Below are 18,758 nucleotides of genomic sequence, written 5' to 3'. Positions count from 1 at the left end.
ATGCATACTGGGAAAGGATGGTGGAAACAATAAGCAGAAAGGGAAAAAGTAAAAGAAATGTACAAAAGATACATTTTGCATCATGTGAAAAGGAAAATTGGAAAGCAATGTAATTGGAGGTTTTGTATGAAAAGGAACAGCTCTAAATCTTGGAGGTAAAGATGAAAGGTATACTCAGACATCTGTTACTTATTGATTGCAGTAAGGTTAGAGGAAACAGGTGAACTGGAGACTGTGCTATGATCGCAGAGACTTTTGGTAAAGTGTTTGAGTTACCTGCAACGGATAAGCTGTAATATAAAGGTCAGAAGGAACTGCAGAGATAGAACTTCAAACACCGGTAAGCAAAATATAAGATCTGGTGTTTACCTACATGCGGAGAGGAGAAAATTATGTCATAAACTCATAAATTCTCAGTCAGTTTTGGTAGCATCGCAAGGAAGAGAGAGAATCATAGAATGGTTTGGGTTGGAAAGGACCTTAAAGATCATCTAGTTCCACCCTCCCTGCCATTAAAACTATTACCCCTCATCCTATCACTATGCTCCCTGATAAAGAGTCCCTCCCCATCTTTCCTGTAGGCCCCCTTTAGGTACTGGAAGGCCGCTGTAAGGTCTCCCGGGACCGTTCTCTTCTCCAGGCTGAACAACCCCAACTCTCCCAGCCTGTCCTCATAGGCTCCAGCCCCCTGATCATCTTTTGGTCCCTCCTCTGGATCTGCTCAAGCAGGTCCATGTCCTTCCTACACTGGGGGCCCCAGAGCTGAACACAGTACTCCAAATGGGGTCTCATGAGAGCAGAGTAGAGGGGGAGAATCACCTTCCTCGACCTGCCGGTCATACTTCTCTTGATACAGCCCAGGACACATTTGGCTTTCTGGGCTACGAGTGCACATTGCTGGCTCATAGTCAGTTTTCGATCTACCAACACCCCCAAGTCCTTCTCTGCAGGGCTGCTCTCAATCCACTCATTGTCCAGCCTGTATTTGTGCTTGGGATTGTCCCCACCCATGTGCAGGACCTTGCACTTGGCCTTGTTGAACTTCATGAGGTTTGCACAGGACACCTCTCAAGCCTGTCAAGGTCCCCCTGGATGGCACATCCCTTCACTCCAGCGTGTCGACTGCAGCACACAGCTTGGTGTCGTTAGCAAACTTGCTGATTGAGTGCACTCAATTCCACTGTCCATGTAGCCACAAAGATGTTAAACAGTGCTGGTCCTGATACTGACCCCTCAGAAATGCCATTTGTCACTGCTCTCCACTTGGACATCAAGCTGTCCAGAGACACAATCATTGTAGACTGCATTTTATTCTTTGCCGTTCATTTCTATTTAAGCATCTTTTTCTGTCTTCAGCTGCTGTTTTTTAGTTTATTATTTTGGTTAAAAGCATCCCAAATTAATGATAAAGAAGATCTTTCAGTGAGGTTATACTTCCTTCCATGGCATTTACTCTGGGTCATGTTTTCAATTACTTCTTCTTTACAAGATCTCAAGAATGCTAAATATGAAATAGAGTTGTAACAGACATGATTTTGTTTGATGTGTTTTGATGAACTAAGAACATACCATAAACTAAGTTATAGTATAAGCTAACATTCTTTGTACACCTGGAACTCACACTGAACTCTTCCGGCGTCCTAGGCTCACCAAGTATAGGAAACTATTTAATGTGTTGCAAGGAAATAAGTACTGATTCATTTTTTAACTGAAGATGGTTTGTATGATTTATATAGGTTAAGGACTAATCTGTATGGGTTGTCTCTAAGAAAACCAATGTTTATTCAGTTGTATGAGTGGAGAGATCAAAATTGTACTGAAATCAGGGACTTGCTATGGAGACCATTCAGGTGTGGGTTGGACCATATGGCTGAGTCTTTTGCTGTGCCCGGGGTAGTCTGAAGGTGATCTACAGAGATTTTTGTACTTGCTGATGCACACTTACCTTCTGGAATATGTGGCAAGGTGTCAGCAGTGCGGGGTGCTGCAGGGGTGGCCTCTATGAGGAGAGAGCACAGCCACTGCTGGCCAAAGCCCAATATGTCCTCCCAGTGTGGTTACACGGCAGCAAGCTTCGCACTGATAGCTTGTGCATGTTCAGGTGCCCCATTATCAAACAGTGAAGCCACATGGTCCAATGACTTGTATCCACAGGCCAGGTTGCAGAGATCAGATGGAGTCTGAATCACAGAATCACAGAATCATCTAGGTTGGAAGGGACCTTGAAGATCATCTAGTCCAACCGTTAACCTAGCACTGACAGATCCCAACTACACCATATCCCTAAGTGTTATGTCAGCCCGCCTCTTGAACACCTCCAGGGATGGGGACTCCACCACTGCCCTGGGCAGCCCATTCCAATGCCTAACAACCCGTTCTGTAAAGAAATACTTCCTAATATCCAGTCTAAAACCTTCCTTGGTGCAACTTGAGGCCATTACCTCGTGTCCTATCACTTATTACTTGGTTAAAGAGACTCATCCCCAGATCTCTGCAACCTCCTTTCAGGTAGTTGTAGAGGGCGATGAGGTCTCCCCTCAGCCTCCTCTTCTCCCCAGTTCCCTCAGCCGCTCCTCGTACGACATGTGCTCCAGACCCTTCACCAGCTTCGTTGCCCTTCTCTGGACACGCTCGAGTAATTCAATGTCCTTTTTGTAGTGAGGGGCCCAAAACTGAACACAGTAATCGAGGTGCAGCCTTACCAGTGCCAAGTACAGGGGTAAGATCACTTCCCTGTCCCTGCTGGCCACGCTATTTCTGATACAAGCCAGGATGCCATTGGCCTTCTTGGCCACCTGGGCACACTGCTGGCTCATGTTCAGCCGGCTGTCAATCAACACACCCAGGTCCCTCTCTGACTGGCAGCTCTCCAGCCACTCCTCCCCAAGCCTGTAGCGCTGATGGGGGTTGTTGTGGCCCAAGTGCAGCACCCGGCATTTGGCCTTACTGAAACTCCTACAGTTGGCCTTAGCCCATCGCTCCAGCCTGTCCAGGTCTCTCTGCAGAGCCTCCCTACCCTCGAGCAGATCAACACTCCCACCCAACTTGGTGTCATCTGCAAACTTACTGAGGGTGCACTCGATCCCCTCGTTTAGATCATCAATAAAGATGTTAAACAGGAGTGGCCCCAAAATCGAGCCCTGGGGGACACCACTCATGACCGGCCGCCAACCGGATTTAACTCCATTCACCACAACTCTTTGGGCCCGGCCATCCAGCCAGTTTTTTACCCAGCAAAGCGTGTGCCCATCCAAGCCGTGAGCAGCCAGGAGATTGCTGTGGGAAACGGTGTCAAAGGCCTTACTAAAGTCAAGGTAAACAACATCCACAGCCTTTCCCTCATCCAATAAGCAGGTCGCCCTGTCATAGAAGGAGATCAGGTTTGTCAGACAGGACCTGCCTTTCATAAACCCATGCTGACTGGGCCTGATCATCTGGTTGTCCCACATGTGTTGTGTGATGGTACTCTGGATACAGACAGTATCTCAAGTATCCCAAGAAGGAAATAAATAAACTAAAGGAGGTGGGGACATTCCCTCTTTCTTGCACATGTATTGATGCTTCTTTATTCCTTATATCATCAATTATGATTCCACTTTAAGGGAAGGATATGGTTAACATAGATGGTAGGAGAAACTCCCTAGCTTTTATTCTGATCTGTAGTCAGTTCGGGAACCAGATAACCCTTATCTGTAGTTAAGCAAGTGAAACAGAGGAGAAATTTGAAAGCAGATGGAATTTCTGAAATTGAAAATGCTTGGCAAATCTGATCTTTGGTGTCTGAGGTCCTAGGTGTACTCACACACACATAGATAACTGTGCTGATTTAAATTATTATATTGACTTTAATGTGATGTGTCAGAAGAGTAAATCATTGTCATTGTGCTCACACTGACCACTCATTCTACTGCATATTCTCAAAAGATTTCATAATTTTAAATAAGCATTTGAAAAGTTTGGAGATTTTCCTGCAACTGTTTGCTTCCGCTTCCTTCTGACTTCAGTGCTAGATGATAATACATGCGTATTTAGTTGGCACCAGCAAAAACACATGATTGTGACCTGTTCTATCTTCAAATAAGCTATAGTCTGGCATGTTGTGATCCACTTCAGTATCAGACTTAGTAATAAAATATAGTACAGATAAACTTTAATTTGGCTTGACACTTCAGACTAAAAAGTTGTAAAATGTGTCTTTGGTTTTTAGTAGCTATGAAAAAAAATTGATCTCCAACTAGCAATGAAGTCATGCTTGATGTCATTAGAGGTCTATATTTCCTGTCTGACAGATTTTAATGCTTTTTTTTTTTTTTTTTTTTTTTAATGAGGTATAAGTTACAATTCAGGAAAGCATCTCAATGGTTTTGCAGCCTAAGTATCACTGAAAGTCAATTTAACTTTATAACTTTGGAAAAAATGAACTGACAGGAAACTTGTCTCAGTCTACTTTGCTGTATGAAGTTGTGCAAGCAAACCTGCTCTCTTTCGACCAGAAAAAATGACTTTGATGAATGTAGCACTTCCCACTGTTTAATAAACTTAAAGGTGTTTAAATCAAAGCTTCCTCCCATTTAAGTAGGTTAAGTACAATTAGACAGACTAAAGTAACACTATTCTTCTAACACCCCAGATGGAAAGCCCCCAAAACTTGTTTTCCATATACATGACCATATGGTGTGTTTTGAAAGCTACCAGACCAGGATTGCTTCTGAATGATGATGGCTTAGATTTGTCTTGAAGGTGCTTTAGGTGAATACACCTATCACTAGTCTTCTCTCTGTTTGAACTGAGGGGCACCAGCCTGAATTACTCTGATGAACAGAGCTGCAGAAGTATGATCTGAAGACATAGATGATCTCTCAAGCAAGACAGTCCAGAGCTGTGTTGCAAACAGCATGCCATTTCTTGCTACACTGTTAACTGAGAAAGAAGAACTATTCATGCGGTAAATTGAATCAGGGTAAATTATTAATAAAATATCTTCATTCTATGCTTCTCTTTTATTTATTTATGTATTTATTTAATTTTAAAAGGAGGACTGATGCCTTCTCTTTATCCCCACCCCCAGCGTGTAGCAAAGCTGATTGCCAATTAAACCTTTCAGTTCTGCTGTCAGTCCTCTCTGCTTCTTAAGTGTTTCACAAGTTTGCTAAAATCACACTGTTTTCCTGATCCTACTCTTTCTCAGCAGGGAAGATAGTTCCCAGGTATCTTATTACACATACACACACATGGAAATACTACAGCACATTGGACACTGACATTCTCTACATATTCTCGTAAATGTTTGTAACCCCTCAATCATCTGCACACTGAGTGGAAATTTCATAAAGGTTGCCCGCATATATCTTAGAATTTTGAACACATCACAGACCAAATTTTTATGCAATGGCTGTACAATGTCTTCAAAACCTTGTGCATGCCCTTACAGAGTTTTTGTCTTGATTTTTACCTTTCTTCATTCCTTCATCCTCTGAAAAAAAAAAAAGAAAAAGAAAATTCCAAACACCACATACAAAAAAAAAAAAATCTCAAGATGAACTGTAGCAGGTGATTTACAAATGTATTATTGCAGCAGCTATGTCATTAGAATAAATACTAAGTTAGTAGTCTTTCACAACGTGTTTGCTCTCGAGGTCCCACAAATGAAGTTTTAATGGCTTAAGATGAGTTAAGCATCTTTTGTTTACTCTCAAAATCAAAATGCGTTACTAAATTGTCTGTTGGGGGAAAACCCTGGATAAATATCACCTATAGTATAGGCATACTTAGAGCTAAATTCTAATTAAAATCAGTTGTATTTAGTCCAGTTGTAGACATTTAATTGCATTTAACTGCTTTAATTCTGTGATGTGAGGCCGTGGGAGCTGCAGAGAGCAGCTCCTGGGGGTGCAGCGCGGCATTCCTCAGCAGAGATGAGCCCTTCCCCCCAGGACCGCCAGGCACCTCCTGCGCTGTCGCCAGCTGCGCGCAGCAGCCGCGGGCAGACATTCCCGGCGCACGGTGTAAGCAGCCGTGCCCGGTCGCTGGTGCTCGGATCCCAGCCCCGGCGCAGACGCTGCCCCGCAGCTCCAGCGCAGGCACAGCGCCGCTGCGGCACCCCGTGAGCAGGGCACCTCCCCGGCGCCGCACAGAGCTGTCGGGCCGAGGGGCTCGGGGAGCGCGGCGGAGGTCGGGGAGGGCCCTCCGTGCTCCGCGGGGCCGCCGGAGCGGGAGGGCGGCGCGCAGCGCCGCCGTCCGGGCCCTGCGCGCCGCTTCAGCACCGCGGAGAGCGCCCGGCGGCCGGGCGGCGCCGGGACCGTGCGTGGAGGTGCAGCCGCCCGCGGAGTCCCAGCACGCGCCGAGCCGAGACACGGCCACGGCCACGCGCGATCGCCGCCGCGCAGACGCAGGCACAACAACCCGCCGCACGGGCGGAGGCACACAGCACCACGGGCGTGCACCGGCACAGAGGCCCACGCAGAGACAGCCGCCGTGCACACGCGTACGCACGCGCGTAGACGCACCCTGAGACACGCGTGCACACACAGGCACAGGGGCACGACCCCACCTGCACGCTCCCGCGGACAGCTGCAACCCCCAGCCCCAGAGGCCAACACACACACACAGACACAACACGCCCCCCGCACCCCACTCGCTCATTCGCACACTCACTTTCTCACATGCCACAACACACACGTTCGCGCTCCCACAGACACCCCCAAGCGCAGGCACAGTCACACACAGACACACAGCGACACCCTGACACAGTCGCACACGCACACGCACTTTCCCATCTACAACCACAGAGGCGCGCACGCACACACACACATCCCGCACGTGCTCCCGCTCCCACCGACACGCAGACACACACGGAGCTGCACACGAGCACACGCACACCCGCGCAGACACCCGCGCACACAGACGTGCGCAGACGCACACGCGTCCACACCCGTGCGCACAGACACGCGCGCACACCTCGAGGCGCACACGCACAGCGACACGCGCACACAGACACACCCGCGCACACACAAACACACCCGCGATCCCTCACGCGCTACCCCCGCCCCGTCCCGCCCGCCTGGCGACAGCCAATGGCGCGGCGAGTTTCCCGCTCGGGCCCCCGCCTGGCGGGGCGCAGCCACCAATGGGAACAGGCGGCTGGGGGGCGGGGCGCGTCTTGCCCCGCCTCCCCAGTTAAGGCGGCCGGTGGGAGCGGGTCGCTGGCTGGCGGGAGGGGCGGGGCGGCACGGAAAGGCGGCGCGAGGCGCGCGAACAGCGGCACGCGCCGACCCGCGTACGCCCCAGCCCCCGCCCCCGTGAGGGGGAGGCGGAGGCGGCGCCGGGGGCCGCTGAGGGCAGCGCCCCGCCGCGGGAGGGGCGGCCGGCGCGGGGCGGTGCGGCGCGGCGCGGGGCGGGGCGGGGCGGGGAGGCGCGGAGGCGCGGCGCACCTGCCAGCCGCGGGGCGCCGAGGGGGGCGGGCGAGCGACGAGGAGGCGGCCGGAGGCGCGGAGGGAGCCGGCGCCCGCCCGCGCAGCCCGTCCCGGCGTGCCCAGGCGCCGCGGCCCCGAGGCGATGGAGCAGGAGAAGTACCTGCCCGAGCTGATGGCCGAGAAGGACAGCCTGGATCCCTCCTTTGTTCACGCGATGCGCCTCCTGGCCGACGGTAAGGCTGCGCTCGCGCCCGCCGCGGCCCAACGGCCGCCGCGGCCCCGCCGCTTCCCCCAGCGTGGGGCGCTCCGCGGGGCGGGGGCCGCCCTCCGGGTCGGCACTCGGCGGCCCCGGCCGGGCGCCAGCGAGGGCACTCGGGTCTCCGGGCGGGCGTCGGGCCGGGCCGGGCGGCGGCGGTGGTGCGGCCGTGCTCCCCCCCGAGCCTCGGCGCTGGAAACGGCCGGCGAGGGGAGACGGGGGGGCGGCTTAGCCACGCGCGGGCGTGGGGAGGCGCGGAGCGACGCGCGTGGCCCCCGCCGGCGCCGGGCGGCGGCAGTTCGTGGGTCTTGCGCGGGCGCGGAGCCGCCCCCGGAGCCGGCGCCGGGCTCCGCACCCAGGCAGCCCCTCTGAGCGCGGCCCGCGCCCGCCCTCGGGGCCGCTTCGGGCAGCGCGCGCCCGCCCGCGGCAGTGCGCTGGGGCCGCGTCGCCGCCGCCGCCGCGCTCGGTTGGTGTCGGCGGGGAGCGCTGCCGCGGGCCGCGGTCTCCTGTAGGCAGAGGCGGGTGCTGGCTTCTCGTTAAACTCGTCGCGTCTCGGTTCCCGTGCTGAAGTGATGAGGTCTGTGTGGCGCTGCCGTGATGCTGTTAGTGTGGCACTGGTTTAGTTGACTACGCGGTGTCGGGCATGGATTGGATGCGGCTTATCAGTTTCGTGACACTGGTTCATCCAGGGCATGGTGGTTTTCTCTTGGTTTATGTGTGTGGTGATTCAGAATGTACGGCTTTTGTTATTCATTGTAACTCACTCTGCTTTCCTTCCTTCAGTTGAACTAGTTCAACTGGAGAGTCTTTAAAAAGTTTATACATCAGTCTGTCTTTTAATAACTGCTCAGTATAGTTATTGAGCGTGGGCCTTGCGGTACAGCATTTCAACTTTTGCAGAAGTGTAATCCAGTAAATTCCACTTAAACTTATTGTGAAGTAATACTCATTTTAAAAATTCCAGTAAAACTTGAAACCTCATGTCAAAAAGAAGCAGTAAAAATTATGCATAAATCAAAACAACCTGTCAAGCCCTTAAATGAGACTAAAGCAAAGAAATATATGGTTAGGCCCTTGAGAGAGTCACAAATTCAAATAAACTCCCATTCAGAGGTGGTGAGTAATTTCCAACGTTCTGTTATGTCTTATGGAAAATCATAACTAATTAAAACTTACAATGCCAGCAGTAAGTGTCTTCCTCTGTCAGCAGTCTTTATATTGTCTTTCCTTAATATATGTTTTATTGATTGTGAATGAAGATACTGAGCCCAGGTTTTGGTAGAGTGCTTCGGTTTGATGGCTTGGAAATTCGGTACGAGTACCAACATGTTTGGTACACTTTTGTCATAGCTACCTTGCTGCTGAAGAGGCAGCCATGTTACTTTTTATAGTTGTTTTTCTAATAAACATACTATAAACAAAGCCTTTATTTCTTAGAGGGATGTTTTTGGCACCTTGCAGTTCGATCTTTTCCCAGAGGGGGGAGGTATCTACTGAGAGTCTGTACGTTTGCATGGGAAAGAGAAAATGCACGAAGGACAAAATCGAAAGCGTGCAAAGTAAAGTTAAAAAAAAGGAGAATAAAATAGGTGATTCTAGGGGTCAAGTCCATGTGGAAATTGCATTTTGGGCAATAGTGAGATTGAATAAAGGATTAGTTTTCTCGTTCCTTCTTAGTATAACTAGGACTACGTATATTTTAGTGGATTTTGAAAAGATGAAGGTGAGTTGTCTCTAGGGAATGCTGATGTCAGATTCACACCAGATACCTGGCATTATCCTTCAAAACACCATCTGTCAAGCTTTCTAGAGATTTGGTTTAGAGTCTAACATATGATGACTGTTAAAACACTTTAATCAAGGTAAGAGTATAACTACTTGAGGAAACAAGAATTAATGCACTGGTTGCTGCTGGGTATAAACAGAAAGGGAATGTATAGAACTGGCAGAATTATTTTTGGGTGCAGGAAGAACATAGGGCAGTGGTGCAAGGATCTCTGTAATAATGTATTTCTAGGATATATCTACAATGAAGCAATGCTTCCAGACTCTGGATTTCTGTTCTTTATAATATGTGACCAGCTACATACGTAACAATAGCAGCCAGGTGTTATTTTTATGGTATACTAAGTTTTTTTGATTGCTAGTAGATTTTGTATAAAATGCGTAAGTGTAGATTTAAGGGTTTTGCTTCAGAGATGAGAGCCTCAGGCATTTGCTCTGAGTTGAAAGTGCTGTGATTTTTCATGTCAGTTGCTAGAACCTGAGGTTCAGAAGAGACATGCTGCTATGTGAAACTGCAGAAGGGCACACAAGTGATAGGCATTCCAGAAATACGATTTCAATTTACGACACTGGATTTACTTGTAAAGATAAAACCCGATGTTTTTCCCCATTAATGTTTTTGTTTGTTTGCTTGATTTTTTTTTTTTTTTTTTTTTTTGTTTCTGTGTTTTGGTGTACTTAAGTTATTTTAAAAACAACAAATTACTTGTGGTTTTAATATGTAGGTCTGTGTCCTACAGGTTGACCTGTGTCAGATGCATACTTGAATCAGTAGCTATTTACCCCTCACCACTGAGGGATGAATAGAAATTACTTACTTTAGTCCTTATCTGGGTTAGAGCCTCCATGGTGCAATGTGTGGTAAAGCCCACAGAAAAGGGACATTTCCCATGGCAGAGAATTTGCATACTTACCAAACAACACAAAGAAAGGTGATGAAAAAGGTACTGGCACTTCTTAGATACAAAGTGTAAAGGCATAAAACAAATAATTTCTCTAAAAATCACCAAGGGAATCTGTGGTGAATTCTGAAAATGAACCCAGTCTCTAATTGACTAATGTAGTGCCTTAAACAGAAGATGCTTTATTTCCCCCTGGGTCATTACCTGTTTCATATAGAAGTAGCTCCTACATGATTATTGCACTATTAGAAATGGAAAAGCCATTTATAAGTCATCTCTTAGCAACGATTCACACTTTACAAATTCTTCTGATATTTACCTGTCTATATTAGTTTATTTGGACTCTTACAAAATGCATTGAACATATTCATTCTGATAATGTAATCTAGTCAGCAATGAGAAAAGAAGACCTCTTTTAATTGTAATAGGTAGCTGAACTCCAAAGAATAGGCAAATCTCCATCTGTTGGAGAGGACTTTTGTCTGTTAACTGAACTATTTTGTGTACCAGTCTGTTATAAGAGCTGGAAGAATTACACTGTTTCATGGATAGTTTTAATAGATTTTATTGTAAACTGGTTGCAGGTAGTTATTTTCTTGGGTAAGATAGTACTGGTCAGGAGATATCCTGATCAGTGTATGAAGTCAGATGATGCTTGGTCAGATCAAAAATCTCAAAAGTGAAGAGTGTGTTCTTGAGCAGCATCTTTCGTACTGAACTTGTGCTTATGCCACAGCACACTATAGAGCTCCAGTGAGAATTGAGAGCCTCTCTGTTCTAGTGCTACTTCCTACTATGGTAACTCATGAGCTGCTTCTGTGTGTTGTTTTGCATGTATGTAAATATTTATTGCTTTGTGTAAGATGTCTATGATTATGAATATGAAAAGAAGTGTGTGACTTTAGCTGTGAAGGTGTGGAGGATGTAGAAAGGTATGACTGACTGAAACTGTCTGGTAGTTCAAAACTTGTTTTTTATCAGTGTTATTTTTAATAAGCTAAAGTGCCAGCTAATTGTCTATATACTTTTTGGGAAAGCAAACTTTATATATAATGTGTGGCTTTAATAATATACTGTGCAAGATATTCCAAAGCCAGTTATGTGTTTTGTAATACGAACATAAAGGAAAAAGACCTATTGGAAGGAGCTGGCCAAAGTAAGAGCATCTCTCCCCATGGAAATATCAGCATTACTTGGGTAATGAGGTAGCTAATTTCTCTTTATGTAATGACAGTACAATTGACCTCAGACTTTCAATTGGCATTCTGAAGGCAATGAGAATCAGGCCTTTAACTTTAATCTTAAGTCTCTAGATTATTCCATGTGGCATAGCATGAGTTTGTTAAACCTCCAGTCGTGTCAATTAGTCTCATATAGCTCAGCATCATAAAGCTCCTTGTAGGACAGGGTATGATTATTCAAAAGGTATATAATTACTTAGCCTTTACACTCAGTGAACATTAGTACAGTCTTTCATACAAGCCTGCAATAATTGTTCTATCCAGTCTGAAAACTGTTGATGTAATGCAAATTCATTTTGTCTTATGTTCAGGATTTCAACTAATATATTGGCTTATGTGGGGTTTGGATTTCTTTGGACTCTTGGAGATTCATTTGCTTTTCATATAGAAAGGCAGATTTAGTTCATAAGTATATCTTTCTATTAAAAACCTGGGGCAATAATAAGGTCGCGGTGTGAAAGTTGTCTTGTCAATATAGAATATGACAATCATATCCTTAGCCCGAGATGTGAAAGGCCAAGCCTGTGACCTGCTGAAGTCAGGCCTCCGATACTTTCTAATTTTTATCAAGTTTTCCATTGAAAACTACTTGTGGAAAATAGACTTTCAAATTTATTAGTTTACTCTGTCTAAACAAAATAAGATTAATGTAAATTCACACATTAATATTAATCTGTGAGCGGTCACTTTTCTAGTTACTGTTTCTTTTTTTCCTGATGTTTACATCAGGTGAGAAGAAATCTTTGTTCACAAAATAGTTTGTGTTAATCATTGTTTACTTTGCTGTCCCAAGAAATGCAGTGTAAAGAACTGGAAGATTGACTCTGGAAAGACTAATGTTTAGAGCATGTATTTGAGATATCTTGGTTTCATTAGAAATTGGATTTATATATCTACATTTGGATACTTTTCAAGAAGAAAGGAGTAGTATCAATGCAAACTCTAGATGAATACAAATTACTTATAATTTCTATAAAGCGGTGATGCACTAGGCATTACAGACTTGGTTCAAAGCTCACTAAAGTTAATGGCAATCTTCCTATTGCCATTAGTGGGCTATCAGGCAGTCATTATACAAATATAATATACTGAATGATGCAGATAATAGCCTAGTAATCATGAAAATCAGTAGAATATACTACAGGTTTTAGAACTGACTGAATTTTTTTTTTTTTTTTAAAGGGGAATAGTTTTTTATCATGGTTTGACAACACGGTACGTGTTCATTATCTTAGGAAGTGCTTTTGCTTTGCAGAATGTAATGCGGATAAGTCCCAGGCAATAACCGTATTTAGGGAAAACAAAATACTATGAGATGTTAGAATGAGTATAACAAAGCAACCTTTGTAAGTGTTTGTGTTGACCCTAAGTTGTTAGTCATAAAAGGTGGGCTTGCTTAAGAGGAGAAAAAAAAGATAGATGTGATTAAAGAAAAAAAAAATTATAAAAATCTCTCCCTTTCAGACATCTGAAGCAGTTTAGGACCATTTGATCTGTGATCTTAGAAAATATGTACTTTGAAACCCAGCAAATTCTCCTGCAAAGAGGGAACAATATAAATGCAATAACTGAAGGTTAGATTCTGATACCCTTGTGTAAAAGAAAAAAAAATAGTGCTTCATTCTTTAAATGGTACTACTTGAATTGGTGGAGCTGCTTAAGGCGCAATTCAGTGTGAATCATAGAGTTTAGTACCAACTGTTTAAGGGAAGGTCAAAGGCATTTGCTGAGGCTTATCCAGATGGCCATAGCCTCATCAATAGAGTGTGCTGGTGTTTGGCAACATGAATGTTTTCCTTGGAAGGAGAAGAGTGTTTATTTGTCCTGGGAATTATTTTAGTAAATTTCTTTCATGCTTAGTCTCCTTGGTGTATTCATTTTGGGAACACCTACTGTAATCATCCATCTCTCTTCCTTTATGCCTCAAAGGAGATATTTTTAAACTCAAGAATTTGGAAAATTGATAATATTTGCAGTCAGTAGAAGAGAAGGCAGAATAGCTGGATAGCCGAGTAGAAAACCCCAGTCAACTGTTAACTTCCCAAGCACTGAACACCTGTGTAATGTGTAGAATAGAGTGGCCATTCCTAACCAGGAGGTGGCATGGTTGGGCTCCACATGACAAAATAGACCTTCATATCCCAGCACCTTCTGGGAAGGGGCTAGTCTGGCCCAACAGATACATCAAATTCCTGTACATTCAATGTATGCTTTTCTCCTTTAAGCAGTGTGCAGATAATATATACTGACAACCAGATTTGCTCTAGCATGCTGGGCTATTTAATAGCCTATAAAATCTGATATGATCCATAGTGACCAGTGCATAAGTCACCTAAGAAAGGCTGAACATCTGCTTAGCCCACCAAAGCAATGCCACGAGAGTAAAATGGTTTCTCTGTGACATCCGAGGACACAGGTTTCAAGCTCAAAGTATCAGATATGTTGGGTCTTATTTTAGAATGTGTAGATGTTGCTGCTGTTTGATAGTTCCTCTCCAAGCTTTATTGAAAGTAGGAATACATCATGCCTTTCTGTGCCTTGCAGCTGTACCACAGGCTAAACATACTGCCTAGATGAAACAGTGTTTTCTTGACCTGCAGGGTCACTGCAGTTAGCCGGTACTTCAATCAAGGGTAGGAGTGCCTTTTCAAAAACAAGCAGTTTTTAACTGTTTCAATTTAAATCTCTCTTCTCCAACAAGCTGCTGAATTTGAAGGAGAATTCAGTGTCCTCGTGGCTGACCTCAGGATATACATTTTTCTTTTAAAAACTTTTGAGAATAAATAAATAATAAGTGCTTTCCTCAAGAGTTTGAGGTGTTAATACAGAAAAAAAAAATGCTGCTTTTCAGGCTGTTCCTGCCGAAGCAGCATGAAGGTATGCATTCATCTTTTTTTTCACCTTGCATTTTTCAGTCCTTGGATGGGTACTGTAGCACAGGGTTAGGAATATCAGCACGCGGTATCAGAATAAGTGAGGAAGCAGACAGTTTTTAAAATGAAGTGTGTAAAGTAGGGAACTTCAGTGATGCTACAGTGTAGACTTTGGCTGTATAAACAAATAAGGACTATGCAGTCTAACCAGAGAAATGGAAAACCTTGACACTTGGGTAAAGGTCTGAGGTGCATAGTAACATAGAGTTTTGACTTGTTTCTTCCTTGTACTATATACATTCAATTAATACCTTCTAAAACTTTATCTAATGCTGAATTTCATTCTAATCTTTGAGATCTCTAAGTGAAAAGAGCTTTATAAGAAATGTATATTATTCTTATTAGTTTTAATACCAAATTATTATTCTTAAATTTGCAGGCAAAAATAATCCTGGTTATTACAGTCTTCTGTAAATCCTGTCATATTTTAATTGGAATCCTGCTGGAAATGAGTACAGCTATATCCTTATCCTAAAAAGGACTGGAACTAATAAAAACTATGAAGAAAATTATCTAAGACGTTCAGCAGATTAAAAACCTCCAACCCCCCCCGCAAAAAACTCATGGAATAATTTATGCCTGTTCCTGATTTTGCAAGTTTTTCTGTTAAAATGGAATTTTTTTAGTTTGAATACTGAAAAATTTATCAAGTGAAACTCATAGTAATGCTAATATGGTAATACTGAAGATCATCCACATTTAAATAAGATGATACAAAGTTTTGATGGTCATATATGGCTGCATGTGATATAACCTAAGGCATCTTTAAAACTTCAAATGCTCTGCTGGCAGCGAGCATTCCTGTTTGTTCTTCTTGGGTTAGCATGATCCAAAGCCTAAAAGACACAGGGCAGGTCACTGCTGCCTTTGAATTTCTCTGCACCAGCTGAAGTGTTCATCAGATACCCTAGCATCTATTTCTTGTTGTAAAGGTTACGCTGAGAGATGTAAACCTCTAAAGCTTTTGATTTATAAAATACTTTGAATTCTGAGAATTGATGTAGCTATTGGAAAAAGTAATACTTCATGCTACTCTGTAAAAGATTTATTAAAATCTTCATTCCTTCTTTTAGCTCAGCTTTGTATCTGGAAGGAAAAGAGTTAGACTTCTTTTATAGTAGAAGCAGTTTGGATTTGCTAACTGGTGAAGGCAGGTGTGCCTTCAGCAAAAACAAAAGTAGGGATCAAAGCCTCTGGCTCAATCAGTCAACCTCCGAAGAGCAGCACTGTGAATTAGAGGAACAAATAGTTTTCCTAGGAGGTGTGAACACTGGAGAGAGAAAACAAATCCCTTTTTGGCATATTCCCCTAGTTTAATGCTCTCTAGGATTCAAATGTATGTTTCAGTGCTCTCTTTCAAATGCTTAACATTAAAGAACTTGCCCTGAAATAGGACTGTGTATGTTTTGAAAATGGTTTTTTGGTGTTGAAAAATTTAGTTACCTTCTTACCTCTCCCTGTGTAAATTTTTATACTCTGTATTTCTGATAATGTGGGCTCATATTGGCGATTTTTCTGAATATTTTTAAGCAAATTTTTTCCTTGCATTTTATCTTTTTTTTGAGACTGTGGTAAGAACTTCTTGGTGTTGTCTGGGGGTTGTGCCATATATCCTTGGGTCACAGCATAAGCTCTAGATGGGGAAAGAGACATTATTTTTCCTAAATACTTAGGACTACCCTGATTTGCTGCAGCTGTGAAGCTGGCTCCCTGACTTTCCAATTTGCACTTAAACTGATTTTTTTTTTTTCCCTGTGTCTACTGAAATAAGCAGCACCAAACTCTTAAGTGACTTACTGTCTTTTCTGTTGACATTTGAAGGAATGATAAAGTGAAGGAGAATTCCAAGAGACCTTTTTCCCCTCCCTGTCTTCAGTTTGACAGGAAGATGGAGAGTTAATTTTGGTAAATGATGCTTATTATTCTGGTAGAATAGGACTGTAGAGCTATCTAATAGATTTAGCTTTTGCACAGATACATATTTGCAATTATTTCACTAATATTTGTATGTAAGCTAGTGGGCTTTACTTTAGCCCATTGTAGAATTTGATTCTTTCCTCCTCATACTTGTAGATCAAGTTATGCTCAAAAGCTGTTGTCTGCTATGCTCAATTCTTATATTATGTGGATGCTTTTTCCTGATCCTACACACTCCTATTTAACAAGAAGATTGTTCTGTCTCTGTAAATGCACTATTGCAGAATGTCCTATAATTTATTATAATTTTATTTCATTTGTTAGGTGTCTTCCAGATGCTGTGTTGCTGCTGTTACTGGTGTGGTTGGTTGGTTCTTTGCTTGCTGCAAATGATTTAATGTGGACACCAACAGATCAGGTTGTGCAAAATCCTGTGAGAAATGTTTTAGTGATCAGTGGAAAAGCCAAGAGATCAGTAGGTCAGCAGGGAATGTGGGAAAACAGGTGTTTACGTTACCTATTTTGTTACTTTTTCCAGAAGACTAAACTGTGAGGTAACGTGGTTATGCAATAGTTTATGTTGAGTTGTGCATGACAAAAAGGTGTTCATACAGTACCAGCTTGTTAGAATACACAAACCATCTGTTCCAGCAAGAAAATACCTTGCTGCCCCAAAGTGTATGAATAATCTGAAATGATATGCCAGGTGCAAGGGAGAAGAGAAGACTGTTTTTTAAACTGCTACAAAGATTTTGAGATAATACTTTTTTAATAGGGAACGTATGTACTGTCAACTCTCTGAGTGCTTGTGTACGTGGAAGGAGACGTATTCATCAGAAAGTGGAAATGGACCATCTCGACTTAGACACAAAGCATGAGCTTGATGTGATTCCGCATCTATCCAAACACTGAAGTCCTGAGTAAGAGATAGACAGAAAATAATTAGAAGCTAATACCAATTTTTGGCTGCAACTCTTCTGTTCTTGACAGTTCATCTCTGTCCCTTCTCACAGCCCTTAAAGGTTTTTTATAAATAATGAAAAAGTAGGATGGAGAGAGGGAAGAATGGCAGAAAAGGAACAGAAAATGCAGAAAAGGTGGAAAAAGGAGAGAAAAATAACAGAAGATTGTAAGGGGAGAAGGGAGTAGCAGTACAGAAAAGGATATAGAGAAGAAAATTAAAACAGAAAAGTGAAGAATTAAATTCTGGTTTAGCAGGTGTAAAATGTTGTTACTTTAGTTCTAAGAAACTGATGAAAGCTAGAAATATTGAACCCTTAAGGACTTCTGGAAGCTTTTAATTTTTATTCAATTAAAATGGATAGATAAAAGTAGCTGCTAATAAGCATTTGAAAATGCAGTTGGTGATTTAAGAAAAATTGAAATGAAGTTCAACTATTTCTGAAAAGCTTCTGTGAACAATTACATAATTTTGAAACTTGTATTTCATGTGTTCAGAGATACATTATAGGTGTCTGCCCTATATATATATATATTAAATTATGCAGTAATTAAACACAACAGTCTGTTTTTCAGAGATGCTCCCAGTTTTATGCTAAACAGAAACTGAGATCTTCCTTGTAATAATATTTACAGTCCTCTGGAATACTATGGTTAGCCAGTTAATAGTTTATTTATGCTTTTTATTTTAAAAGGTAGTACTGTAACACTGAACAGATTGAATTTTTAGGTATGGAGTTTCCTTCTTTCTTTACATAGTAGAGCCTTCACACTTTGGATTGGAGTGTACTAGTGTCACAAGGTGTGAACTTGAACTTTGATTTATTTATGCCAGTGGTCTTCTCATTACAGATGAGAAGGATTGCCCAGATTCTGCCATTTCCGTGCCGCCCTTTCAGCGTGTTCCTTTGCATTGCCTTCCCCTGGAAACTGATGTCTCCTCCAGCCTTCCTGTAAGCAGCTAATATAATTAGTAAACTTCCCCACCTTCAGCCACTTTCATTCTGTTTTATATTCTTTTACTATCCTCAGAAGCTCTATGAAGAGGAGGAGGTGTTTTATTTTTTCCATGGAGGCTTCGGCTGGGAGTAAAGGTGGCAGTTTTACTGGAGAAGGACGTCAGAAACGTTCAGCAGAAGGCGTTGTGGTGAGGAAAAAGGCAGGTGACTGGATAGTGTATCTTTAGGAGAGAAAAGGATTGGTTGGTGGGGGGAACTCAGAAAGACAGAGCAAAGCGCAGGGAAGATGTTAGAATGAAAATTAAATTGGATACTTTTTTTTTCACCTTTTAAAGGGCATAATGTTTATCAAAGTGATATACTTCACTTGGTATACACTCTACTTATCCATAC

At 43.4% G+C, this 18,758-nt stretch overlaps 1 protein-coding gene across 5 annotated transcripts in view; it reads left to right on the top strand.

Annotated features, from left to right (window-relative positions):
- The first annotated feature begins 7,426 nt into the window (after positions 1-7,426).
- Positions 7,427-18,758, top strand: part of KHDRBS2 (KH RNA binding domain containing, signal transduction associated 2) — a 445,746-nt gene continuing 434,414 nt past the window's right edge. For all 5 annotated transcript variants that reach the window (XR_012628034.1, XR_012628036.1, XR_012628035.1 and 2 more), the window contains exon 1: positions 7,427-7,645. Coding sequence is in view for 2 of the 5 variants with exons in the window: in XM_074861784.1 (XP_074717885.1) it covers positions 7,555-7,645 (91 nt within the window). In the remaining 3 variants the exon portion in view is untranslated. The remainder of the gene's footprint in view (positions 7,646-18,758) is intronic.

Source organism: Strix uralensis, chromosome 3 (genome assembly GCF_047716275.1).
Source record: "Strix uralensis isolate ZFMK-TIS-50842 chromosome 3, bStrUra1, whole genome shotgun sequence".
Classification (NCBI taxonomy): domain Eukaryota; kingdom Metazoa; phylum Chordata; class Aves; order Strigiformes; family Strigidae; genus Strix; species Strix uralensis.
The sequence above is the reverse complement of the archived record's forward strand: the minus strand, read 5'-3'. Positions and strand labels throughout refer to the sequence as shown.